The sequence below is a fragment of the Argentina anserina genome, chromosome 5 (assembly GCF_933775445.1).
Source record: "Argentina anserina chromosome 5, drPotAnse1.1, whole genome shotgun sequence".
Classification (NCBI taxonomy): Eukaryota; Viridiplantae; Streptophyta; class Magnoliopsida; order Rosales; family Rosaceae; genus Argentina; species Argentina anserina.
In genome coordinates this window covers 26,782,962-26,808,007 of record NC_065876.1, presented here as the reverse complement: position 1 = coordinate 26,808,007, position 25,046 = coordinate 26,782,962, and the positions used below count along the sequence as shown (strand labels likewise).

General features: G+C 38.1%; 5 protein-coding genes across 7 annotated transcripts; 3 read left to right on the top strand and 2 right to left on the bottom strand.

Annotated features, from left to right (window-relative positions):
* The first annotated feature begins 3,393 nt into the window (after window positions 1–3,393).
* On the top strand, window positions 3,394–4,864 carry LOC126793960 (14-3-3-like protein). The gene is made up of 4 exons (XM_050520593.1): window positions 3,394–3,972; window positions 4,116–4,238; window positions 4,343–4,459; window positions 4,551–4,864. The coding sequence occupies exons 1-4, from the start codon at window positions 3,490–3,492 to the stop codon at window positions 4,608–4,610; spliced, it is 783 nt and encodes a 260-aa protein (XP_050376550.1). The 5' UTR covers window positions 3,394–3,489; the 3' UTR covers window positions 4,611–4,864.
* A 3,743-nt stretch (window positions 4,865–8,607) lies between these two features.
* Window positions 8,608–10,102, bottom strand: LOC126793947 (VQ motif-containing protein 9). The gene has a single exon (XM_050520581.1). The coding sequence runs from the start codon at window positions 9,977–9,979 to the stop codon at window positions 9,011–9,013; it is 969 nt and encodes a 322-aa protein (XP_050376538.1). The 5' UTR covers window positions 9,980–10,102; the 3' UTR covers window positions 8,608–9,010.
* A 5,412-nt stretch (window positions 10,103–15,514) lies between these two features.
* LOC126793962 (cytochrome c oxidase subunit 6b-3-like) lies at window positions 15,515–17,633 on the top strand. The gene is made up of 4 exons (XM_050520597.1): window positions 15,515–15,663; window positions 16,168–16,250; window positions 16,347–16,428; window positions 17,407–17,633. Exons 1-4 carry the CDS (start codon window positions 15,631–15,633, stop codon window positions 17,458–17,460), a joined length of 252 nt encoding a protein of 83 aa, XP_050376554.1. The 5' UTR covers window positions 15,515–15,630; the 3' UTR covers window positions 17,461–17,633.
* LOC126793958 (cytochrome c oxidase subunit 6b-1-like) lies at window positions 15,600–22,027 on the top strand. Of its 2 annotated transcripts, XM_050520592.1 has the most exons (6): window positions 15,600–15,604; window positions 18,812–18,864; window positions 19,939–20,232; window positions 20,359–20,441; window positions 20,536–20,617; window positions 21,695–22,027. In XM_050520592.1, exons 2-6 carry the CDS (start codon window positions 18,832–18,834, stop codon window positions 21,746–21,748), a joined length of 546 nt encoding a protein of 181 aa, XP_050376549.1. In that variant the 5' UTR covers window positions 15,600–15,604; window positions 18,812–18,831; the 3' UTR covers window positions 21,749–22,027. The 2 variants fall into 2 exon arrangements, with proteins under 2 accessions (XP_050376549.1, XP_050376548.1); XM_050520591.1 differs by lacking the exon at window positions 15,600–15,604 and having other exon boundaries at window positions 18,712–18,864.
* Window positions 22,028–23,254: 1,227 nt separating this feature from the next.
* Window positions 23,255–24,439, bottom strand: LOC126793961 (histone H3.3). 2 transcript variants are annotated; one of them, XM_050520594.1, is made up of 4 exons: window positions 24,286–24,439; window positions 24,065–24,136; window positions 23,866–23,942; window positions 23,255–23,715 (listed from the first exon to the last, which is right to left on the bottom strand). In XM_050520594.1, the coding sequence occupies exons 2-4, from the start codon at window positions 24,134–24,136 to the stop codon at window positions 23,454–23,456; spliced, it is 411 nt and encodes a 136-aa protein (XP_050376551.1). In that variant the 5' UTR covers window positions 24,286–24,439; the 3' UTR covers window positions 23,255–23,453. The 2 variants fall into 2 exon arrangements, with proteins under 2 accessions (XP_050376551.1, XP_050376552.1); XM_050520595.1 differs by having other exon boundaries at window positions 24,065–24,156; window positions 24,286–24,415.
* Window positions 24,440–25,046: the final 607 nt, after the last annotated feature.

Here is a 25,046-nt window from a genome sequence, read left to right as displayed (position 1 = left end):
ATTTATTTACGTACGGTAACTATAAATATAAATTACTTTTAGTAAAGGTAAAAACTAATTTTGAAAGGGTAATTCGGTAATTTTTATTTACTGAGACAGTACGTACATTTGAATAGTATTTATACGTACAGAAATACGTAAACAGTATGTACTCGTACAGAGATACGTATTGGATGTGTATTTTTACAGTAATACACAAATAGTAAATACGTGAACAGTAAGCATTGAAAAGTGAACAGTAACAGTGAATTCGTAAAACCGAAAATTGCTGAACAGTAACCGATTATTATTGTTTCGGCATTTAAAGGTTTACGAAACGTTTCTAAATTCTTTTCTTATCTTTTCAAGGTGATCGATAAATCAAGGAAATGAATTATCTTCGGAAATTGTGAAATTACGCTCGAGTCGATAAGGTGAGTAAAATCTCACATATTTATGAATCCACCCTTGCGGTGATTTCAAGATTTTTGCAAGAGATTAAATATTGAAATACGACATGTATACGATATAGTGGATTACATATATATTGTATAAATGGTAATAAGTACATATATATATAGTTTGCTATATTATATACTGTTATGAATTCATTTGAAAATTAGTCATTTCGATGACGAGCATGTGAATTAGTTTGTACATGATTTTAATATGGAGTTTGTTAAACGTTTTGTCTTCGGACGTGTTTATAAAATTATAACATGTATAAGATATAGTGGATTATATATATATTGTATAAATGGTAAATAAAAATATATGTATATAGTTTGCTATATAATATACTGTTATGATTTTTATTGTGATGATGTCATTTTGATGACAAGATTTTATCGAGCATGTGATTTTGATTTGTATAATATGATGTGAGATTATTGTACGTGATTTTAACATGGAGATTGTTAAAATGTGATTTGTCTTCGGACTTGATTTTTGGTACAATCTGATGTGAGATTATTGTACGTGTTTGGCAAGTCGGAACTTAGCCTTTGGCCGGGCGAAAGTTACGATACAGTTAGAGCTATAGTTTGTCTGTCGTAGTACTGCATGTGAGGTAACGGGTGGTTATCTGCTCATGGGTACTCAGATTGTTTTGGATGTTGGGTAGCGGGTGGCTATCCAATATCGGCGGTGTATTACGAGAGGGGTAACAGATGTGTACCAGCGTTCTTGGTACCCGTATTATAAATGCATTTGGGTAACCAGAATGGTTACTTAATTTCTCATGAGCGTTTCATTTCATATTTCTTTGGGACAACCAGATGGGCTGTCCATTGACTCATGAGGGCATTTATATTTGTTGATTTGTGATTTTTCGTATATATTGATATGCGAATTATATTTTCATTTTACTCATACGAGCTATAAGCTTACCGGGGTTGTGTTTACAATACCAGTGCACCAATTCGATGGTGTAGGGGATAATTCCGCAGGTGTTGATTAGTGGAGATTGAGTGACGACTCCGGAGACTCGAAGTCGTTCGTATCCTGCTTGTGGTGAGGTTTCTAGCGTGGATTTGTGTGTGAGAATTGGTGTGGTTTTATTTGTGAGTTTTGTGAGAGATTGTGAGGATTATTACATTTCCATCTTATGTAATGTTAAATTATAAATTTGGGTTGTAATAATTGGTTTTTTCTGAGTTGTATTGAGAACTCAGTGATGATCCGCTGTGCACGTTAAATGATTTCGATTTCATTGAGATTGTTTTGGCGTTCTAACGATTTTGAAATTTTGAATTTTTAGGCTCGAAATTTTAGGGTCTTTACACTCCTCCTTGAGCAAGGGTTAGGTTGTCAATTGGTAGCGTTTGGTCACGTCGTTGAGTACACATGTTTATGATGCATGTTATTTCAGGGATTATCTAAAAGTTGGTTTTTTTAGTTTTAATGTAATGGAGAAGTTATCTCTGTAAATATGTCGGAGGTTTTGGTATGTGATGCTATTGGAGTGATTCGCTTCTTGAAATTGTCGGCGAGTAGGTTATCGGCTACTTCGGGAATTAGATTTGATTGGTTCGGAATTTGACATTTTTATCTTATGTCCATTGCTTCTTGCGATTGTCATGTGCCTAAAAATATTAGTTAGACGGAGTGTATGGAATCTAGTTACACCGTCGAATGTTCATTTGTTGTAATTTTATTTTTGTAATATATATATATTGTTCTTTTTCTCAACAAAAACATGGGGAATTAAGCCCTATTCAACGGTGGCGATTGCTCGCCTTGTTGTGGAAATATTAGGCCCTATTTTGCAAGTGGATCAAGAGTTTCGATTAATTACTCTATCTATTTTGTTTGTTTTCAACAAAAATTGATACACATTCAGCATGTGGGGAGTAATTATTATTTTTTTCGTTTGAAAAGGATCACGTGCGGAGGAGATTCAGTTCATGCATCGAAAGACTTGGTAATAATAATATTATATCCGCGATCGAATCTCTTAAAGAAATTATTAAAAATACAATTTTTCTGAACGGGTGGGACACGTTGCAACTACATTTCCCCGTGTCCTGAAACCTGAGAGAGGGGGCAATAAAAAACAAAAAGGCCGGCAGCCCAATCCATATAGAAAAACAATTACATCCAGCCCATTTTATTCAAAATTCAAAAACAACCATTAATAATTCCCAAAAGCCAACCGTTTGGGATTCAAATCACGACGACCATTTTCCAGCTCAAAATCAAACACCCCCGTGCTCGCCAGTAGGGATCGGCGGATGACACTAGAGAAGATAAGGTCAGGAGATTGAAAAAAAGTATACATATATCTAAGTCCGTTTTCATTTATGTACCGGTTCTGATTCCTTTAATATGATATTGGTATTCCCCGTACACATACTCATACAAGATCAAATTTCTATACCCACTTTAATACCTATTAATAATAATTTATTTTAATATATACAAAAAATCTAATATAATACACAAAATATAAAAAGACCAAATTAAAAACCAAATATTATGATAAAATTATCTAATTATGTAAAAAATTATTAAACGACAAATAATTACAAAATATATTTTAATATTTATCTATTAATTTATTTGAGTGAATATATAATAATTAATTATATTAAATATATAATACATATTTTGTGGGAATGAAGAATGGGATTGAAATAATATCTCCGCCACTTATCCGTTCCGCTATCTGAATAGCGGCGATCTCCAATACCCGATACCCAATTATAACTGAAACACTCCCATTAATACCTGTGGGCACCCGCCTATGAGTATTTTTGACATCCCTCGTTCCCTACTGGCCAGCTGCTCCCACCAAACAGTCCCTTAACATCAAACAAAGATCCAACGGTCCACAGGAGAGGAGCGATCAACGCAATTATCGGTCCACTACCCCCAAAAATAACTCACCCCACAAACTTCTCCTTATTATTAGTTTTCTCTTCTATCTTTCACTTTTCAGATCTACATCCCCCAGTTCCTTCCTCCTCCTTCTTCAACCTCGAAACCGTTATTTGTCTACTACTATCATCAATGGCCGCCCCCACGCCGCGCGAGGAGAACGTCTACATGGCCAAGCTCGCCGAGCAGGCCGAGCGCTACGAGGAGATGGTCGAGTTCGTCGAGAAAGTCTCCGCCTCCGCCGACAAGGAGGAGCTCACCGTCGAGGAGCGCAACCTCCTCTCCGTCGCCTACAAGAACGTCATCGGCGCCCGCCGCGCCAGCTGGCGTATCATCTCCTCCATCGAGCAGAAGGAGGAGAGCCGCGGCAACGACGACCACGTCAGCATGATCCGCGAGTACCGATCCAAGATCGAGACTGAGCTCTCCGGCATCTGCGACGGGATACTCAAGCTCCTCGACTCGCGTCTGATCCCGTCGGCTTGCACCGGCGACTCCAAGGTGTTTTACCTGAAAATGAAGGGGGACTACCACCGTTACCTCGCCGAGTTCAAGACCGGCGCCGAGCGCAAGGAGGCCGCTGAGAGCACCCTCACTGCCTACAAGGCTGCTCAGGTATATAAATCTCTGTTTAAAATAGTTACGAGATTATCCTTATTGACGAGGTTAGGGTTTCGACTACATTGAATCTAATGGAATTGGATGCGGAAGTTTACGGATCTAAAGATTTTGAGCTGTGGATATGAATGTGTCTGCAGGACATTGCCAATGCTGAACTGGCACCAACACATCCCATCCGCCTCGGACTCGCCCTCAACTTCTCTGTCTTCTACTACGAGATTCTCAACTCTCCTGACCGCGCTTGCAATCTTGCCAAGCAGGTAAAACGATTGATTTATTTTCGACCTAGGTTACGGCAACGGATCCTTCGATTTTGTGTGAAATCTGATCGTTTCGTTTCGTTTCGTTTTGGGGTGATTTTCAGGCTTTTGATGAAGCAATTGCAGAGTTGGATACACTGGGCGAGGAGTCGTACAAGGACAGCACTTTGATCATGCAATTGCTCCGTGACAACCTCACTCTCTGGACCTCTGACATGCAGGTATAGACACACATTCTCCTTCCTCGATTTGATATGTAGGTTCAATTTTTGAAATTACAGAGTTGTAAAAATACGAATGCTTGAATTGCAGGATGATGGTGCTGATGAGATTAAAGAAGCACCAAAGCTCACTGAGGAAGCTAAGCAGTGATCGCTGTTCTTCACTGCATATTATGGATGCGCTTCTCCTCTATATGTTTTTAATAGGAGAAGGTAACCCCTGGCTAATTTTCGGTCCCATTCCGAGCTTCTGGACATCATTGTCGTCTTTGCAATTAAATTGTTTACGAACCCAGTCTTAATTTTCTTTTATATTTCCCCCCTTTTTAAATTAAAATAGTCTGTTTGGTTCAATTCCCTGTTTCTGGATTGGTAATTGCTTAAGCATATTGAAGGTTTTGTGTCGCTCTGATTGGGAAAAATATCTAAGCTAGCTTGAATATCTCTCCTGCTTGGTTCAAAGACTTGGCCATCAATTTGATTCATACCCACTAAAATTTCTATGGTACTTGCTGTAGTCTTTATCAGCTTTGGGGTAGTTGCATGTGGGGAAGATAATGTGAAAGGCGCTCTGCAAAGTGAAAATGGTCCTCCTCGATTGGATACAAATTGTGCAATACATGTGAATATGTGATTGCTACATTTTGACCATATGCTACACTATATGTAGCAGCATATAAACCTAGTTGTTCTCTCTAATTTTGGGCATCATGGAAAAAAATTCATGATGCTGATCCTCGTGGGAATTGCTGGCTATTCTTATCTTCATATCCATAATGACCTGGTAGTTGGAAAAAGACTGATGGTAACCAACAGTGGGTTGTCACACCTTGCTGACTCATTATGAGGTGTTGCCGTGTCACGTTGACTCCGCCTCAACCATTGGGGAAAAGATTAGGTGTGGTCGGTGTATGTATTTATTGTCATCGAATTAAGCTTGATATGGTGTGTTGGGTTTTATTTCTTATGGAGTTGTGTTTGGGGTCAAGCATGATGTATTACAATGGTATAGCCTTTTTTTAATATTTTTGGTTAAAGCATGTTGTGCGTGATCTAATGTGTGTTTCACGTTGGTGGGTGGATAATAATGGTTGGCTAGCTTGGCCAAGCCTCTGGATCATAATGGTTTTAAATACCCACTCTACCCGCCAGCAAGTTCTTATTTTCGAACATAAATGATAAGGATGATTTATGATGCCGAGAAACTACTCTGCTCTCCGGCTCGGTTGTAGAGTTAAAGTGTGATAGTAGTACGCTTAGGGTTGAACTGAGACGGCGTTGAATAATCATATTAGCACTCGGCTCACAGGGCTTTTACGGCAGCTGATCCTCTATCCCAGTCTTTCTATTCCCTTCCATATACCGTAATTACTTTTTAACGTGTGTTATGCCACCTAAGACAAATTATCATTCAAAGAAAGAGTTGTGTCTATTCCAAAGAAAAAACTGTGTTTCATCGATCTCCTCTATCGAAGTTCTCGTCTCTCCGGCCTGCTTCATACTCCCACCTGACTTTCCAGTGTTGTCTCTACTCACACGATGGAGATGGGTCTAACTGTTAACTAATCTAACAAGATGCAAAACTCTACTCTTCCATTTTCCCTGGTTGGAATTTAGATAAACTCTTTCTCTATGGCCTTATTCTTCCATGTAGGCATCGTTGAAATTATGGATCAGAATTGTGATGCCGGCAACAAAAGAATGAATATGATATCTAGCTTCTAGATCAATCAACTCGCAGGCATAAATACTTTACCATCTATTTTTTTTTTCAATTATATCACCATCTAATTCTTGCTAAACCCATTGGTCTGGGTCTTCAATCTTTCTCTGTTTTTCTTTTTCTCTCTAAGAAGGATCTGGGTTTCAATGAAGGAGAAGGGCAAAACTAAAGAACATGCTTGATTTCAAGCGAACTCCAAATAACCTAAATGATTAGGGAAAAACAATCTGGAAACATATAATCACATGATTGTACTTTCATGATTCTTTTACTATGAGGAAAATCGAAAACTCACAAGGGGTTCAAAGTTTTTTTTGGTGATGGGCGGCATATAGCAGTTAGATTGCTTAAGTTGATTACTCAGAATTCCATTTGAGATTAGATTAATTTGGTCTGACGATTGAGATGTTTCAAAGTGTTTTTTTTCATAATAAGCCAGAGGCTAACGGAGGCGGCATATAACAGTTAGTTAGTTTGCTTAGGTGGCATAACACATGTCAAAAACTGATTAGGGTATAGGCAAGGGAATAGAAAAACTGGGACAGAGGATCAGCTGCTGGCTTTTACCTGGTGGAACTCAAATGCTGCCCTGCGGGTTATTAAAGTTGAACACAGATTCGGTTTCGAACTCTTGAGTATGTATCTTGTTGTCTGATCATCGCTTGAGCTAGCTTCTCGGTCGATCTATGGCGCAGACCCCTAAGTAACAACTACTCTCGAGTTCTCGTTTATGAGATGGCAAGCTTAAAGCTCATCATCTCAAGCCCCCTGCTTTCAACATGAATCTGTTTGCTGGGTGTTTTCCGTGCGATCATGGGTAGCCCACTACCTTAGGGTTCCTAGTTGGATCGTATTTTTATTCTACGACTATTTTGAATAAGTAGGTTTTTTTTGGGTGATGATTTTGCACAAGTAGGTAGAGATTTAGGGTAAGAGAAGCAAGACAACAAAAACAAAACACAGAAACTCCATGTGGATCCTGCCTTAATCCACACATTTTTTGTTGCTCAGTGCGAGACTCACCACAAACCCACACATTTTTTCTTGGCCCGCTGTCTGTTTTACCTATTCTGTCTACAAATGAAATGCCAAAACAAGCTGCCAACCTAGTAGAAACCAATTGCCCAGATGCAAATATTTAAATATTAACAGAACAAACAATCAGGTACCTTTCTGGATACGTTCACAATTTCACATAATGCTAAGAACTCACGTGATTGCGAAAGAAAACAGAGAACCATTCAACTCTTCTAATACTTGCAATGACTTGCTCAATCAAGACCAACTAGGTCAAGACCCATTCAACTAGTAGTAGTTAAAACAATAGCCGTGGGAACATAATCCACTCCAAATCTAAATGCTGCTGAAGCTTCTCTATCTAGTATAATTTACCAACCATCATCAAACATCCTAATTATGCGGTGTCATGAACGGCTATCCAAAACACCTCATTCCTCAAGCGTGAGAGGACGCCAGAATATTTCATTCAGTTAAATATAAACTGTTAATGATTCATACCAGAAGGTCCATACTGCAAGTAAATGACCACAGAAAGAAACCGACAACAGCAATTTGTATACAACATGTAAAGGTGAGGCAAGTCATTTCACATAAATAACAGAAGCTAAATAAATACTGATCCGAGATCAAAGCATACACAAGATATCAAATAATTGTCGGAAAGATATACATGATCTAATATCAGATAACACGAACAATATTCAAACTATGTTGGAGGTTGAAAGATCCAAGCAAAACATACATAATGTGATTTATCCGAGACCACATGCCCTGCTGTGTTCTGCAATAGACAGTAAAATGGATGGGGAAAAACAAGAGGTCCATCAAATGATCCATTTGCTTGGATTAATTACTGACATTGTCTCTTGTTTCCAGCCTTTGGTTCATTCAAAATAAGAATGGTGTTAAAACTGCGCATTAATATATAGGAATGGTAATGAGAGCAAAAGAGAGAATGCTAAGCTCCTCTTCTTTCTCCTACCTAATCTCAGATTGCTAAGTTCAATAGCTAACCTAAATCATTGTTGCTTTCTTATATAATATATGTTTGATATAATCGAAGTGACATCAGGAACAATAAAGGGATTGATCAGTTTGTTGAGGCTCGGGAAGGATAACCTTATAAATCAAAACTGAACTACATGAATGACCTCAGTTGATAAGTATATGTAATACATTAATAGTTTTGTTATACCACATAAACTATGCAGCCAAGACTCAACAGTCAACACATCTACGCAAGGCCACTAAACTGCAAACGCAAAGGTGTGCACAAGCGTTACTCCATCTTCACCTTTTGCATTTAATTAATTTCACCAACTCAAACATACGAAAATAGGGAAGGCATCAGATCTCTACTTAAACATTCTAACAAATAGTTTTCTTCGAACTACATTTTTCCAGTTCGATGATGATATTAACAAACAAATTTGACCCCATATAAATTATGAACTAAATTCAATACTTCAGTCTACATAAGTAGAGAATTTCACATATAAGTAAATTCAACAAAAGCATCCTTAAACCCACAATTATAGGTATAACAATAGATCTCATTGACCCCCAAATTTCCAATAACAAAGAAGAAACCTAAATGTCTCACATTTCTCATATATTGCATTTACAGAACAAAGACAATACCCTAACCTCTAGTAATGGAATAAACCTCTTAACCCATTAATGTACAAACTTTCTGTGGAGCAAGAAAAGAAAAGAACCCTACAAACTCTAAAAACAGACAGCTTCCTGTGTATTGTTCGTCGACATTAAGATAGAAGACTGGAGCTGACTTACCTGAAAGGGAAAGACTACAAACCCTTCCACCTAGGGCTTGGAGCAGGCACGGTGGGCGAAAGAGGAAACCCTAGCTGAGTTGGGGAAAGCAAGCCATACTGTGACAGAGGCGAATTCAAGCATCCGAATGGAAGCGGCGAGGGAGGCATGGTGAACTGTGGCTGGGAGGACGCCGGCGGAGGAGGAGGCTGTAGGGTTTCCGACGACTGCGTCATTCCCTGTTCCGGCTGAGGAAGCTGCTGGTTGTTGTTCTCATTCTGATTCTGGTTCTGCTGATTCTGACTCTGATTCTGCTCCGGCTGCGGCGGTGGAGGGGTCAGGTTGGTCCAGCGAGGCGAGACGAGCGGCGCCAGCGGCGAGAATCCAGAGAAATGCTGCTGCTTCTGGCTCATATTCGGATTCGAATCGCCGCCGGAGAGCGAGTTGTGGAGGTACCTCATGTAGGCCGAGACCGGGGACTCCGCCGCGCCGTGGACGGTCGGGAAAGGAGGCAGGGGCGACAGCGGCGCGGCGGACCGGCCGAAATGCGCGGCGGCGGTCCCCATGGGCGGAATGAGAGGGTTGTTGTTAACGTTGTTGGACTGAGCAGAAACGGCGCCGTCGAGCAGAGGCGGCGGCGGGCGGGTGGCGAGCGGCGGAGGGCGGATGCGCTGGAGGCGGGAGCTCTGGGTTTTGGGCGGGTGAATCGGCGGAGGAGTCGCGAACCGGTCGGCATGAGCCGGCGAACCGGTCAGCTTCTGGACGACATCCCTGAAGTCATTCTTGTTGATGTTGTAGACCGGAGGCTGGTGCTGATTGGGCGGCTGCGAAAGCGGCGCGTTTTGGGGGTTGGGGGCCGGAACAACAGGAGGAGGCGGGTCGAAGTTGGGTTTTCGGGTCACGGGCTTAGAGATCTTGTGGGAGAGCTTGTTGAGGTGCTTCAGGTACTGATCTCTAGTAGTATTACTAGTGAGTTCAGTAGAAGAGGAAGAAGTCTTATCCATAATAAAAACAAAGGGGGGGGAACAAAGGAAAGGGTGGAAAAGCCAGAAGAAACAGAGACGCTTTGGGGTGATCTGGAAGATCTGGGGGGAGATTTGAAGGGGGTTTTGGGAGGTGGTGGCCTGGGAGAGGAGAGGGGATAATCTTGGGTGTTCTTGGCAGTCGGCGAGTAGGGACAGAAGTGAAGAGAGGACTAGTCGGTTCACTCTTTTTGGGGGGGTCTCTATTTATATTATGGAGTGAAATCAATGAGGGGTGGGATTTAATTTCTTTTTTTCTTTTTTGAGGGGTAATTTGTTTTTGTTTTGTTAGGTTAGAAAATGAGAATGGAGGAAAATTATTTTTTGACAACGGAAGGAAAATTATTAAAGGGCGTTGGTTTGGGGACACAAAAAGAACGGAGGTGTCTGTGTCTTGTGTCTCTGTCTGGGTGGTCTTTTTTCTAGGCTTAAAAGAAGAGAAGGGGAAGCCGGAAGGGACATGACCCGTAAAACAAGCCACGCATCTCTCTCTCGTTCTCTTTCTGATCTCACCTATATCCTCTCCATGCCTCTATCCAAGAAAATCCAAATCCACCTTTTGTATTTGCGGGTGAAATGTACTAGTTCTCCAAGATTATGAACTTTCTTTTTCATTAGGATGTGAAGAGAAAATTGGAAGTTAATATTTTTCAATTTGGAAGAAAAATGAAAAATGTTGAATATTTTGAATGACAGTCGGGATGCAGCTCCTCTGCTCGTTCGTGAGTTACGTAAAATATTATAAGTACGTTCATGCACTAAATTGATGCGTGCGTATTGGTTGTTAGAAAACTAATTTATAAAAACAAATATACATTGTAGATTGGAATCATTAATACATATGCGTTATTTGAATGTTAGAATTTGAATCTGTTTCCGTTTACTTGAAACTGTCAACAATGACAATAACGAATTCTACTGTTGTTATGAAACATGTGGATAGCTTCGTGCTTGATATTCAAGTTGTGATCGACTATCATCTTTGATCTCCAAGCTCAGTGTGACAATATTAGTGGAAGAAAACTTGGGCTTTTGCCCTTTCTGAATAACTTTATTTTCTTTCTTCTGGTTTTTAATCGTGAAATATTTTATGGTTATTAGAAAATGATGTATCACTTCATTTTGCAATGAGATATAATTTGAGGTGGCAAGTAACTAATTTAACTTTGACACTTCAAACTCTCTACCAAAACTACCATGAATTGAGACCTTTTCCCTAAGATGCCTATAAATACCATAACAATAACTCTAACTCCTAGGTCCCATCCGATATGCCAATACCTTTAATATATAGCAACATTCATAGCATACGAACTCGGGAACTATGATGCAGTATTAATTTACACCATTCTTTTAAATTCTAACTAAATCATCTAAAGTAGTTTTTTTAATTCCGGTGGTGAAAAGATTCAATTCTAGTTAGGTTGGTTCCAGTGACGACTGGTGGAGACAAGTAGTGTGAGAGACAGTCTATGGTTTTCGAAGGCTCTAATGTTTGGGATTATGGAGTTCGGGTGCTTGGGTTTGGCCTCACTCTATTGGTGATTTGTTTTCAAGACGGATTTGGATCCATATTTTGGGACATTGGCGGTATTCCTTTTGTGCACGACGGCTTTGTATCATTGAATAAATAAGCGTAGTCTTGCAGTGTTGAGGTAAATTTGATTCATGTAAAGGTGGGTTGGCATTGAGATTTCTAGATTTTAGTTTTCTAAGTTTTAGTTATTTCGTATGGTTCAATTATTTAAAAGTCCTAGAAGGCTTCCATGTGTATGTTAACTCTCATACAAATTAATATATGACGACATCGTTGACTTCCAAAGATAAAAATCTAAAGTATCTAAAGTACATTATATAACTCGCTAGTGCCTCTTTCAAAAAATGTTTACACAAAACTAATCACATGTTATTATCAATTAAGCAAGTAGTACCAATCACTTGTTAGTTCTAGTCACGGATTCAGGTAATCAGTCAAAAGTCAAACTCAAACCATATAATGAAAAGCTTCATATTTCATGCCATTTGCGTCTTACTTCTTTGTAGAGCACGATATTTTGTCTATGATTAGGTCACCGTCATTAAAATTCCCATTTGTTCCATAGAAGGTAGTTGATTGTATGGAGGACGAGAAAGTGTTAGGCTAATGCTCACTTGCAAAGTTTTGTGTTCGAGAAATTGGAAGTTTTTAACATAGTCAACAATATGCGTTACAGTTGTTTAAGTTTTATTATATTTGAAAACAAAAAATACATTAAAAATAAGATTGTGCTATTAACACACCTCAAATTACTATTTATACTCTTTACGGTGAGAGCTAGTCATAAAACTAATCTAATGGGTAAATTTGTAAATTAAGTTAAATTCTAATGATAGAATAGTAGAAATGACAATAGGAATATGAGTGTTTTATTAGCACACCCCAAAAATAATCATCGTGTTCAACAAGGCCGTTACAATTGTCAAGAAAAAAAACGTCCGTTAATATCAATCACCGTTACTGTTATCCTAAACAACATCTCAAATTCTCAATTCAAATAAAAATTGGTGTCAATATCCCCCATCATTCATCAGCACCTAGAGAACACCCAAGGCTGCAAAAGGTCATCTCTCCAATTCCAATGGATCCGCCTCCCATTTCTGATTAAAAGTAAATACACCCAGAAATCTCATAGAAATATGTGGATTTGGCCCTACGAATCAAATCCAGTAAAGACAGGCATTGTTTGCTCTATTTGGCACACTTCCTCTTTTCCAGTGAGATATATGTGACTGTAGGATTAGTATATGCTGCAACTATTATGGTCAAAGAAAATCTAAAGCGTTTAATCGCCACTTGTTTTCATCAGGTAATTTGTATGGCGAAGAGGAAAAAAAATCATAGATTCAATAATGAAGCAGGGAATGGTTATATCAATCTATTCATACCAATACTTTGTTCTCACGCTAAACTCGTGCCCCCGGTGAGCTACTATCCCTGGCTGGTCTAGGAGCTACTCTTCATAAAATGTTTTACATTGGTTGAGGTTCAAATTAAGGACTTATATTTGTTACTGTGTACTAAGGCTGTGTTTGTTTCAAGAAATGGAAAGTAAAGTGCCATGGGAGAGGGAAAGTGCCATCTTTAGAGTGGGTGGAGGGAAACAGTTTCCGCCATATTTTCTTTTAAATTGAGATTTATTTTTCTTTCCCGCTCTTTTTACTTGGGATTCCAAACGCAGGAAAACAAAAACTTTCATTTCTCATGAGTTACATTCCGTGAAACAAACACATCTTGAGGGAATCATGAAGTTGATTGCACATCAGCTATTGATAATGGTCTAATAGTCAATAGTCAAACATTAGCAATAGTTCATTTTTGGCTTCACAATTCAGGGTTTTGCTCTCTAAGCTAGAGCTCAAGTAATAGAGATGAAGAGGATGTATACAACTCAACAACTGAAATCAAAGTCATCAAAAATTTGTAACGGTGTACGTGGTCTCTAATATATTATACAAGTTGTAGTGACTATATAGTTGCCAGTGTTTGAGATGGATACCTAATAAAGAAATAATTCCTCCTCTTCTTGTTTTTTCCTTTGTCTAGTTAACTTGTGATTCCTTAAAAGAATCATTTTCTACAAAGTGGCCTAACTCCTACGATTACTGTCAAATGTTAGACATAAGTCACATAACAAGATATGGTTTCTTCGAGAACGTACAAACTTCTATTGGTGGCTACTAGCTAGACTTTCTTTGGTCACGAATCATGGTAGTCACGACTCATTGGATGAGCAGGTCATCTTGTATTATAGAAAAATTGACAATAACTTGATGTAACTATACGTGCAACAACACTTTATATGGAACTTCTATTCATACCTCTAAAAACGATATTTAGATCTCCTTACTTAGTTGACCTCAATTTTGATTTTACATATACCTAAAATGATATTTAAACCTCCATGGTTTTCCTAAAATGTCCACTATCTAATTTGATATATTAAATTAAACTATTATCAATTAATTTATTTCCTACTCTATTTCAAATTCATTTATTATATATAACTCGAAAAATGTATAATAATCATACAAACTATATTTTCAAATTAATTCACTTTTGCACTTGTTTTTTAAATTCATAATAAAATTAGTAAATTATTTTTTCATTCATTGATGGCAAAATTGCCAAAATACACCAAAAACTTGGTCTTAATTGTCAATTTACACCCCGAACTTACATTTAAGTCAATTTACCTCTTAAACTTGATAAAAATTGCCGATTTACACCCCGAAATTGTATTTGAATCAATTTACCTCCTAAACTTGGTAAAAATTGCCGATTTGCACTCATCCGTTAAATTTAACTGTTTCTATCCACTTTTGCGTCACATGTCATGCACATGAGGGGTAATGTTGTTATTTTCTATTTATATTTTTCTTAAAAATAAATAAAATTATTCTTTAAAATGAGGATTATTTTGTTAATCAAATTATTTATTTACATTTTTTTTCTACATACTTAACCCTATTTTGAATTATATATTCAACATATCCACCCATTTAAATATAGTTTGTTGTGTATAAATATATTTTTATATGTACACATTGTTGGAGGAGGAACAAAACGAAAATAATAACGACGTAATAGAACAGAACGTAACTGTTTATTGATTGATAATGAGGCCAATATATAGGCATTACATAACCACAATCCTGTAGGATTCGAAGTCCTAATCTATTACAGAGATGCGAATCTATCTCTAACAGGAAACCTAATAAGGCTAAGACACACACAATGGTAGAATAATGATTCTTTCGGAACACACATTTATTTTTAATTTTCAATGTATTTATTTATTTATATTTTTCTAATATCTTTTAACATACTATATCACATAAAATAATAAATATATAAATCAATAACATGTTTCGAAAAAACAAACATTGTAGTAAATGTTCCTCTTAAGTAATTTTATTAATTTATTTTATTATTAAATATGAATAAATATATAATGACAATACTGTATCTTAAATGCATGACATGTGACTTAAAATTGGATTGAAAACATTAAATTTAACAGATATGGTGCAAATCAATAATTTTTACCAAGTTTAGGAGGTAAATTGACTCGCATTTAAGTTCGGGGTGCAAATTGACAATTAAGACTAAATTTAAGGTACAAATCGGCCTTCATTTATTTATGAATGAATAAATGAATGAATAAATGGGCAACGCCTGATTGAGGGGAGTAGAAAAATTGGGATTATGGCTGAGCTGCCTAGGCAATGTGACTGCAAAAACCTCATCCACCCAGGGGCGGAACACTATTAAGGGGCCAGAGAGGAATAGACTCAGATAACCATCCTCATCCTCATCCTCGTAAAATTAACCTCCACTGCGTCTCGCTTCATTTGCTGCAACGAGCAAGGGGATCGAGTTTTAGGGTTTGGGGATGGGCTCATGGGCCGTAACAGTGGTATCGTCCGCATGGGCTAATATTTTTAGAATTTGCTATTCGTAACATAATTGTATGGTATTGTCTTTCTCCTAGAGTCGCCCATACGCTCTCCTCCTCTCTTTCTCTATCGCTCTCGTTCTGCTTTGGTTACCCCAATCAGATCGCTCGCTTCCTCCTCCTCCTCCTCTTCCACTTATGGCCGAGCCGCAGCCCCCAACCCTAGTTGAGGTACTTCTCTCCCTTCTTCTCCTCAATTTTACATTTTCCGTTTATACCAGTAGTCACTGTTTTTTCGTTCGATCTTGTTTTACCTCTCTTCAAATTTAAAGTTCTGTAAATGTTTCCTTGTTTCTGGATCCAGTAAGTTTCGATTCACCCGAATCTTTGTTGATGAATTCGAGATTTTTTTTAAATATTATTTTTGATTTTTACTGAAAATTGAGAGCTAGATTTTTTTGTTGAAATTTTTATTAGGTTGTCTTTGTTTTGGATTGCCTGCTGGGATTTGATGTGTAAAATGCAATGTGTTCTTGTATTGACAGGTTTTAGGGTGTTAGACTCAGTCAATTGGCGTTTCGTTGATAGGTTAATGAATTGTTTAGCGATAATTGATACTTGGATTATAGACCAGCAAATTTAGGACGGTTGTTTTGGAATCCCATCTCCTCAAATGAATGAGCTTTTTCTTATGTATCTATGATCTGTTCACTGAAATTCTACTTTTCTGTCCAGATTGAGACAGCACCAGCGGATTTCCGTTTCCCAACTACAAATCAGACGAGGCATTGCTTTACACGATATGTGGAGTTCCATCGGTAAGTATAAAAATGAAGTCCCTCCTCTTCTTCTCAACATATAGCTTAGTATGTTCCGGAGGTGTTTTGATCATAATTGTCTTGAATGATCTTCAGGTGCGTAGCTGCAAAGGAGGAAGAAGCTCCAGAGTGCGGTAAATTCAGAAAGTACTATCGTTCTCTTTGCCCTGGTGAATGGGTATGTAACTTGTATTCGAGTGTTTTCGTTCATACGGGCAAATCTGTTTCTTCATACAAATGTGTAAAAGATGCTAGCTGCTATTAAAAGCCGAGTACTCTACCCTTGAGTTACATATTAGATGTTTGTACTTTATTGTAATTAGGTTGTTTAGACCATGGAACCATTCTTTATTCTAGATATCCTATTCAAGTTTTGACAAACTGTTTAAGGTGGGAAACAGTTTTTAGCACCTATTTGGTGCAGGGCATTTGGCAAGTTTGTGTTACACTTAGGGTCAGGATTCAAAACAGAACGTAGACAAGGGCAGTGAATATTACAAGATTTTCTTTTTGCCAATCGTATTGATGGTTTGGAAAGTATTTTAAGCATTCTGTTTATACAGCAGTAAGATCTGCACTATAAATTTAAACTTTATTGATAAGTAGTTTCTGAATTTATCACCTTGGAAAGTATCTTGTATGTAATGTGAAATGTTCAAAATGATATAAAGTTGGTTCTGCCTGGTGTACATAAAAAAGTTGACACCTTTTCTATATCAGCGTGTTGATACGTACTTTTTGTCTGTTATTAACTTATTCATGTTTTGCTAATGGGTCTGAATGTGTGGGTGGAGTTAAGTAGGTTATGTGTCTGCACACTTGTGTGATTTTGTGTACAAGGCACCAAATAGTTAGAGTTCTGTAAACAAATACTAGCTGATCTTTATTTATTGAACTCATCATTCACTTACAGCTCAACCTTTTACCACTGCCTGTTTTTATCTACTCATTTGCTATAATGTATTCCTTTTATCTCTTATGATACTAGTCAGCGCACACTTGTTTGTTCTACTGATGAGCATGATTTTTTCAACACCTGCATATCTGCTATACATAGAGCACTTGATCTTACCAATAGTTAGCTGCTTTCAGTTCTGTGTTCTTTAGCGGTTTTTGGATCACCAGGGGTGACACTTGTACTATTTGTGTGTGCCAGGTGGAGAAATGGAATGAGCAAAGGGAGAATGGAACCTTCCCAGGTCCTCTGTAGATGTTGCCTGCTTAATAACAAAGATATGGTTTGCAGTCTTCTGTTATATCAAAGTTTTTCTTCCATTAGATGATTTTCTACAATGAGAGTGCAACTCTCGGGGAATGTCCTGTTTAAAACAATGAAATTAATAAGAAGATTGGCTCGTCTCATAACAAAGAATTTGCAGTTCATCATGCTTTCTTTATTTGACCTAAGATTTGTCATGTCTCCTGCTTTTTTGGGTATCCACAGCTGCTCTGTTTAATTGTGTTTTGTTACATTTTCCGCAAAAAGCTAATTTTGTCACAAACCGCTTGGCTGATTTTGCGCATTCTCATCCTACTCCAATAGATTGTTTCCACTACCTCCCCCTTTCTGTGTTCCCAGCGTTTCAATTAGATTAGATGGAAATGGATTTTACTTATTATTTTATACTTTAATGTTTTTATGTTCTAATCTTTCGAAGAAAAAAAAACCATAAATATTCAAATTGAAGTCAACGAGGCTATTCCGCTAGAACCATACTAACTTTTCACCAGAGGCACACGAATGTGAAAGCTGTTTAAAATTGTTTGTCAAAAATTATGTGAGATTCCGCACTCGTCACTAGAGATTGTCGTGTTTTTATTTTTTTTCGACTATAAAGAGTACAGACAAAGCCGTATACTACAACGGGAAGTTCTGATGATAGAGCCTTAGTTAAGGTTGTCGAAGTAGTCTTGCTATTCTTATCAATTATCATCGGATTTGGAGTAATCATCTTGCTCTCCTTGCCAACACCTATCAAAGACATGCTGGTGCTCTACAAAGTGTATTTATCATTCCCGAGCTAAGATAGAAGGGTTTCTCCTGCTTCTTCTCCGTCAGTTACCGAGCGGGTCAGCGGGGTATTAGCAGATACTGATTAAACTAACAGATCAAGTATCCGTTAACCCGCCGGATACGGATCTAGATTGAGTTGTTAATAATCCGGCGGGTAACAGATCGGGTTCGGATATAAAGTTTCCATTACTAAATGAATTCGGATTTAGGCTAATCCGCTCCAATCCCGTCCATTTACGGGTCTAGTTGCTTGACAAACATTTATGGGTATAATTATTTTTAGAAAATACATTTTTCCGGTTACTGAGAATTGTTACGTGAGAATTGTTGGCAGTCCTAGTGGTACTAGAAATGTCAACCGTTAAAATATAGGACTGCACGCAGCAATTAGTTACCAGCGTTGTAACGCAGTAAAAACACTTCGCACCTTGCACTGTAAAGACCTAGAGTCTCGCCCACACGCCCTCTCTTTCTCTCTCTCGCTCTCTTCCAGCTTTTGGTACCCAATCAGATAAAAACGCAGCTGAGCTAGATCGCTCGCCTCCTCCTCCTCCTCCTCTTCCACTCATGGCGGAGCCGCAACCCCCAACCCTAGCTGAGGTAACCTCCCTCCATTCTTCTCCTCAACTTTTACATTTTTCGTTTATACCAGTAGTCTCTGTTTTCGTTCGATCTAGTTTTACTTCTCTTCAATTTTTTTTTAAAAAAATTCCGTGAGTTTTTCGTTGTTTGTGGATCTAGTAAGCTTCGGTTTCAGCGATTCTATGTTGATGAATTCTTGTTTTTTTTTTTAATATTTACTTCTGTTCAGTCATATATAGGATTGATATTTAGTGAAAATTAAGATTTAAGAGCTAGATTTTCATGTTGATCAGATGGAGCGTGCAAATTATAGTTGAAATTTTGATTAGGTTTGTCTTTGTTTTGGATTGCCTGCTGGGCTGAATTGTATGAATAGGGATTTGGTGTGTAAAAAATGCAGTTAGGTGCTCTTGTATCGACAGGTTTCTGGTGTTGACTGAGTCGATTGGCGTTTCGATAGGTTAGGTTAACTGAACTGTTTAGCAACAACTGATTCTTGGATTATAGACAAGCAACTTTACGCTAGTGTATCAATTAGGATGATACAAATTGTTATTTTTGCAATCCCATATCCTCAAAAGAGACGCTTATGGAAGATGAGATTGGAAGTCGGATGGTTTTAGAAAAGTACCAATCTAGCTTAGAGTATGTTTTGTGCCGGATTCTGATGGGTGATGGTTCCATCAATTGTAAAAAATGTTCAGTTTGTGAATGAGCTTGAGCTTGGGACAACAGAGAGTAGTAAAATATTTCTGGCACTATATGATAGTCCTGTGTACACTCGATACATATGCCCTATGATTAGACAATTGTGTGAGGGCTCCTCTGGTACCCACAAAATCACCATAGTTGGGGTGAAGCCGATTGCCTTAGAACCACATTGTTTTCCTTCTTAAAAGGTGTGAACTTTTGTGATGCAGTTGGGAAATGTATGTTTGTTATAGACTTATAGTTTTCTCCCTGGTTGATGTACACCATGTTTGCTGGAGTATAATAATTTTCTTTCACTCGCCACCAGTTACCTGATCTTTTTCTGGATCAAATGAAACAATGTTGTTGAAGTAATTTTTTTTACTATACTTTGACTTGTAGCAATACTCATTGGAGAAACCAGATGTGGTAATCAAAGTAAAAGTGGTTGAGACTCCAGACAATGTTTCCAAGGAAGTTGTCTCTGAGAAAGCTGAAGAAGCACCTGCTGCTCCAGAAGAAAGTCCGGTAGTTACACCAGCTAGTGAAGAAACCAGTGAAGTCAGTCCTACTGTTGCTGAAACAGAAACAGCACCTGCCGCTGAAAACAGCAGTGAAGCAGCTCCTGAAGAAAGCAGTGATAATACTGAAACCTCAGAGGAGCAAGAAGCAGTTGAAGAGACACCTGAAATCAAGGTCAATTTGCACCTACCATTATCATAGATTATTCTCTTTTGTTAACTACCTAAGTGCACAGTGCTCCTTTTGAACGTTTCTGTTATATCTATGATCTCTTCACTGAAATTCTAGTTTTGTGTCCAGATTGAGACTGCACCAGCAGATTTCCGTTTCCCAACTACAAATCAGACAAGGCATTGCTTTACTAGATATGTAGAGTACCATCGGTAAGTATAAAGTGAAGTCCTCCTCTTCCCCTCAACTTACAGCCTAGCGAAGTGTTTAAACATATTAATCTTGAATATTTCCATGATCCTTCAGGTGCATAGCTGCAAAGGGGGAAGAAGCTCCAGAGTGCGATAAATTTAAAAAGTTCTATCGTTCTCTCTGCCCCGGTGAATGGGTATGTAACTTCTATACGAATCTTTTCATTCATCCACTGTGGCAGACGAACTTCTTTGGATTTTTTTTTTATGCATTTAAATCTAAATTAGAAGTATGGCTTGTGCATCCTGTATATGTCATGTGTAGATGATTAAAGTTTATTGTAGTTAAGTTGTCTCTAGTATAGTAGTATAGTACGTTTCTTTATTCAGAATATCTATTTCAAATTATGAACTGTTAAGGTAGGAAACAGATTTTAGCACCTATTTGGTGCAGGGCTTTTGGGAAAGTTTGCCATTCTTCAAAACAAGATTTAGACAAGGGAAATGAAGATTATAGGATATCTATTTTGCCAATCGTATTGTTGGATGTAATTTCTTAGCCTTGTCATTCAGTCCGATATCTTAACCATTCTATTTACACGGCAGTAAGATCTGCACTTTTCCTACACAGTTTTACACTAGAAATCAAAACTTTTCCTAAATAGTTTCACACTATATAAATCAAAACTTTATTGATAATTAATTTTCTGAAGTTATCACCTTGAAACATCTCGTATATAATGTGAATTATATATAAAATTGTATCAATTGGTTTGGCCCTGGGGTACATACGGCAGTTATGAATTGTTTTTAAAATCTGTTGACTATGTTTCCTCTATTAGTGCCTTTACATACTTTTCGTGTCTTATTATCTTATTCAAGTTTTACTGCTGGGTCTGAATGTGGTGAGGAAAATGTGTGGGCGGAGAGAAGTAGGTTATGTGTCTGCACACTTGGGCGACTTTGTGTAAAAGGCACAAGATAGATAGAGTTCTGTAAACAAAATCTAGGTGATTTTTGTTAATAAACTTGCACATTCACTTACAGCTCAAATTTTTACTGACTGCCTGTTTTTACCTGCTTATCTGCTATAATGTAATGCTTTTGTGTTTCTTATGATACTGGTCAGCACACTTGTGCTTTTTTAATATCTGTTTAACTGCAGATAAAACAATTGTCTTATGAAAAGTAGCGTCCTAGCTGCTTTCAGTTCTGTGTTCTTTAGCGGTTATTACATCTCTAGGCGTGACATTTGTAATATTTGTGTGTGCCAGGTGGAGAGATGGAATGAGCAAAGGGAGAATGGAACCTTCCCAGGTCCTCTGTAGATGGTGCCTGCTTAATAACAAAGATATGGTTTGCAGTCTTCTGTTATTTCAAAGTTTTTCCTCCCAATGATGAGTTTCTACAATGAGAGCGCAACTCTCAGGGAATGTCCTATTTAAAACAATGAAATCAATAAGAAATTTTGGCTTGTCTCAGAACACAGAGGATTTGTAGCTCCTGAAATCATGTTATTGCTGTTCATGCTTTCTTACTCATTGTAATTTTCTACATTAACTGTTGCATAATAGTTTACTGAACCCTGCAAGGGAAACTTAGCCTTTGTTGTCAAGATCTTACACCTTCCCCTAATAAAGATTGGAGCTTTTTGACAATTATCGTGGTCAGGTTTTTATTGATGGCACAGCTGTAAGACAATTTATGCTTGATGGTTATAGATAAGGCTGGGTTAATCTGGTTTGTGATCTTGTTAAGCTAAGCTTTCCTATGAGAGGTTTGCCAAAGTAGGGAGGCCATCAATTTGACTGATTGTTGATGTCTTGTGTCCCTGTGAGCACTTAACCATATAATAGGTTTTACAGGTGTGGAGATTATTCCAAAGACAACCTGGTCCAAAAATAGGATAACCATATATAGTTTATCTCAGTGCAATTTGTTGGTGCAGGCATAGAATCTTAACATCTGAAAATCGGATAAAGTGGTTATGCATAACAGCCCAACATTCCCGATGTAACAGCCAATAAGGAAAGTATGTGATATACCCGATCAAACAGTGTCGGTATGCAACAAAGAAAACTGCAGAAACAAACTCAAACTTAACCCATAACTGAAACTTGTATAAATAAGGGTCACTCGCATTTAAATATCCAACAAGTTAGTAGTAAATCAACATTGGAGCCTGAGAGGATGGGATCATCAAACATCAAGCCATTGATCTTCTGTATACTCCTCCTTAGCATGGTGGCGCTGAACAATGGGTTGGCAGCCAATACGCTCAGAGTCCGTGACCCTTGCAATATACCTGTTGGACGACGCCTGCCGGGGTGTCGAACTAAGATATTTGGTCCACCAAAGCAGAACAATTACAAACGCGGTTGCTCCATAATTCATCGCTGCTAATCCGGTTAGGGTCTCTGGAGCAGAACAGTGCTTACAAATGAAGATTACTAGTTAAAGTATAGGTGTATAGCTTGTTGCAGCATTGTACATGTTCTGGAGAGTTACCAAGAAACTCAATGCTCCTGCAACAAGCATTGTATACATACCATGAGTAAATGTAAGATTTATAGAAATGAATAATTGTTCTTTGTGATGTCAACAATTTTCCTGTAGTGTGTTAAAACCAAAAGCAACAAAACTACAGCTAAAACTGCTACAAATTCTGGAAAATATGATGAAGCGACGATGACATTAGGCTAAATTTTACACAAAAAATCACATGGGCTGCTAGCAGTCTTAATGTAGGCAATTTACTACTCAGAAAATTCAACCAAAGTTATTCAAGAGCTGCACCAATAAGTAACTAAACCAAATGCATTGATAATAGATGATAGAGGTTCAACACAATTATAATTGCAACCACAGCAACCAAGTCTTAAAGAGTTGTTACGATTACATACATACTAACCAGACAAGAATAAAACCCTAAAAACAACATTCCCCTAAATCATGAATTCATGATTGATTAATCAAGAAATCCCACCAAGCATCCCCCCCCCCTTTTACACAGAGCAACTTCTAATCCTCTGCTTAAGCCCTCTCGCCCCTGATCCTCCTGGCGAGCTGGATATCCTTGGGCATAATAGTGACACGCTTGGCATGAATGGCACAGAGATTGGTGTCCTCAAACAACCCAACAAGGTATGCCTCAGCTGCCTCCTGCAGTGCCAACACCGCATGGCTCTGGAAACGCAGGTCGGTCTTGAAGTCCTGCGCAATCTCACGAACCAGCCTCTGGAATGGGAGCTTCCTGATCAGCAGCTCTGTGCTCTTCTGGTACTTACGGATTTCACTGCAACATCAAACACATTATGAGCACAATATCACTATACACGACCATAACATACAAAATATCCACAATCAGAGTCGAAAACCAAATACAATTTCTATACAAATAGTAATTGGAATGATGCATAAAGGTTTAATGGGTTTGGTTACATACCGAAGAGCGACAGTTCCGGGGCGGTATCTGTGGGGCTTCTTCACACCTCCGGTGGTCGGAGCCGACTTTCGAGCAGCCTGTAAAGTTAACACAAAGAAAAACATTTCAGTAATAAAAAGCCCAAAAATCTTCATAAACAAAAACGAAACAAGAACAAAATTAGGGTTAGGGTTTGAGATTAAGGGGTTCAATTACAAACCTTGGTAGCCAATTGCTTCCTTGGAGCCTTGCCTCCGGTGGACTTACGAGCAGTCTGCTTGGTACGGGCCATCTGTGAACCACAATTAAACCCTAATTCAATCCAAAAAAAAAAACCCAATTTGAAACCCTAGCCTCGGAATTGCAGAAGCAAACCCAGAAATCAATCACAACCCAATTCAATTGAAGATGAAGAACGACGAATCCGAGAAGAAAGATTACCTTTTTCTGGTTTCTTGGACTCTTGAGATTTGGGAGAGAGAGGAAGTTGGAAATCTGAGAAAGTTGAAATTGGAACGTTTTGGGTGAGAATTGAAAGGTCGGGGCTGTTTTATATTGACGGAGTGACTGAACGTGGTGGCGGATGAGGGGGATTTACTTTTACTGTTTTGCCCCTACCGGGTGATCGGACGGCGATGAGGGGTGCCTGTTGTGGTTTTTTATGAGGGTAATCGACGGTGACAGTGTAAAAGTGGGGTTATCTGGCACGGATTGGGGAATCACGATAGTCGTTTTCTATTGGCCGTAAAATGCGAAAGTAAATTTGCTGACCGCCATTCTTATATCTATCTTTTTAAACTTATGTCATGTGTCTTTTTTTAATTCATATTTATATAATAATTGAGTAACTGGACACATGTCATGAGTTTAAAAGGGTGGGCACAAAGTGAACACAAAAATGGTAATTGAGAAATTTGTTTCCCCCAAATGTTGTGTAATACTTTCCACGGAGATTAAAAAATAATTATGGTAACGTTACATTTTAGTCTATGTTTCGGCGTTGCGACTTGTGATTCAGTAGTGAGGTGAAATGAATATAACCCCACTGACAGTTAAATGACTTAAAATCTTGTTCTGCACATAGTTTGCCAATATGTGATTATTGTTTATGCTTATATTATTGTTCCAAATCTAATTTTATGTCATTATTTCGAACACTCTGTAATGTTATTATTACTCTGCATGCTTGTCTTTTATAAACG

Excerpts from the sequence above, each read along its gene's own strand:
- LOC126793947 (XM_050520581.1), bottom strand. The coding sequence starts at position 9,979 with ATGGATAAGACTTCTTCCTCTTCTACTGAACTCACTAGTAATACTACT.
- LOC126793961 (XM_050520594.1), bottom strand. The coding sequence starts at position 24,136 with ATGGCCCGTACCAAGCAGACTGCTCGTAAGTCCACCGGAGGCAAGGCT. Across the intron at positions 23,943-24,064 it reads GGAAGCAATTGGCTACCAAG|GCTGCTCGAAAGTCGGCTCC; the intron begins GTTTGTAATTGA and ends TTAACTTTACAG. Across the intron at positions 23,716-23,865 it reads CCCGGAACTGTCGCTCTTCG|TGAAATCCGTAAGTACCAGA; the intron begins GTATGTAACCAA and ends TTGATGTTGCAG.
- LOC126793958 (XM_050520592.1), top strand. The coding sequence starts at position 18,832 with ATGGCGGAGCCGCAACCCCCAACCCTAGCTGAG. Across the intron at positions 20,442-20,535 it reads AGATATGTAGAGTACCATCG|GTGCATAGCTGCAAAGGGGG; the intron begins GTAAGTATAAAG and ends ATGATCCTTCAG. Across the intron at positions 20,618-21,694 it reads CTCTCTGCCCCGGTGAATGG|GTGGAGAGATGGAATGAGCA; the intron begins GTATGTAACTTC and ends TGTGTGTGCCAG.
- LOC126793962 (XM_050520597.1), top strand. The coding sequence starts at position 15,631 with ATGGCCGAGCCGCAGCCCCCAACCCTAGTTGAG. Across the intron at positions 15,664-16,167 it reads AGCCCCCAACCCTAGTTGAG|ATTGAGACAGCACCAGCGGA; the intron begins GTACTTCTCTCC and ends TTTTCTGTCCAG. Across the intron at positions 16,251-16,346 it reads CGATATGTGGAGTTCCATCG|GTGCGTAGCTGCAAAGGAGG; the intron begins GTAAGTATAAAA and ends AATGATCTTCAG.
- LOC126793960 (XM_050520593.1), top strand. The coding sequence starts at position 3,490 with ATGGCCGCCCCCACGCCGCGCGAGGAGAACGTCTACATGGCCAAGCTC. Across the intron at positions 4,239-4,342 it reads CTTGCAATCTTGCCAAGCAG|GCTTTTGATGAAGCAATTGC; the intron begins GTAAAACGATTG and ends GGTGATTTTCAG. Across the intron at positions 4,460-4,550 it reads TCTGGACCTCTGACATGCAG|GATGATGGTGCTGATGAGAT; the intron begins GTATAGACACAC and ends CTTGAATTGCAG.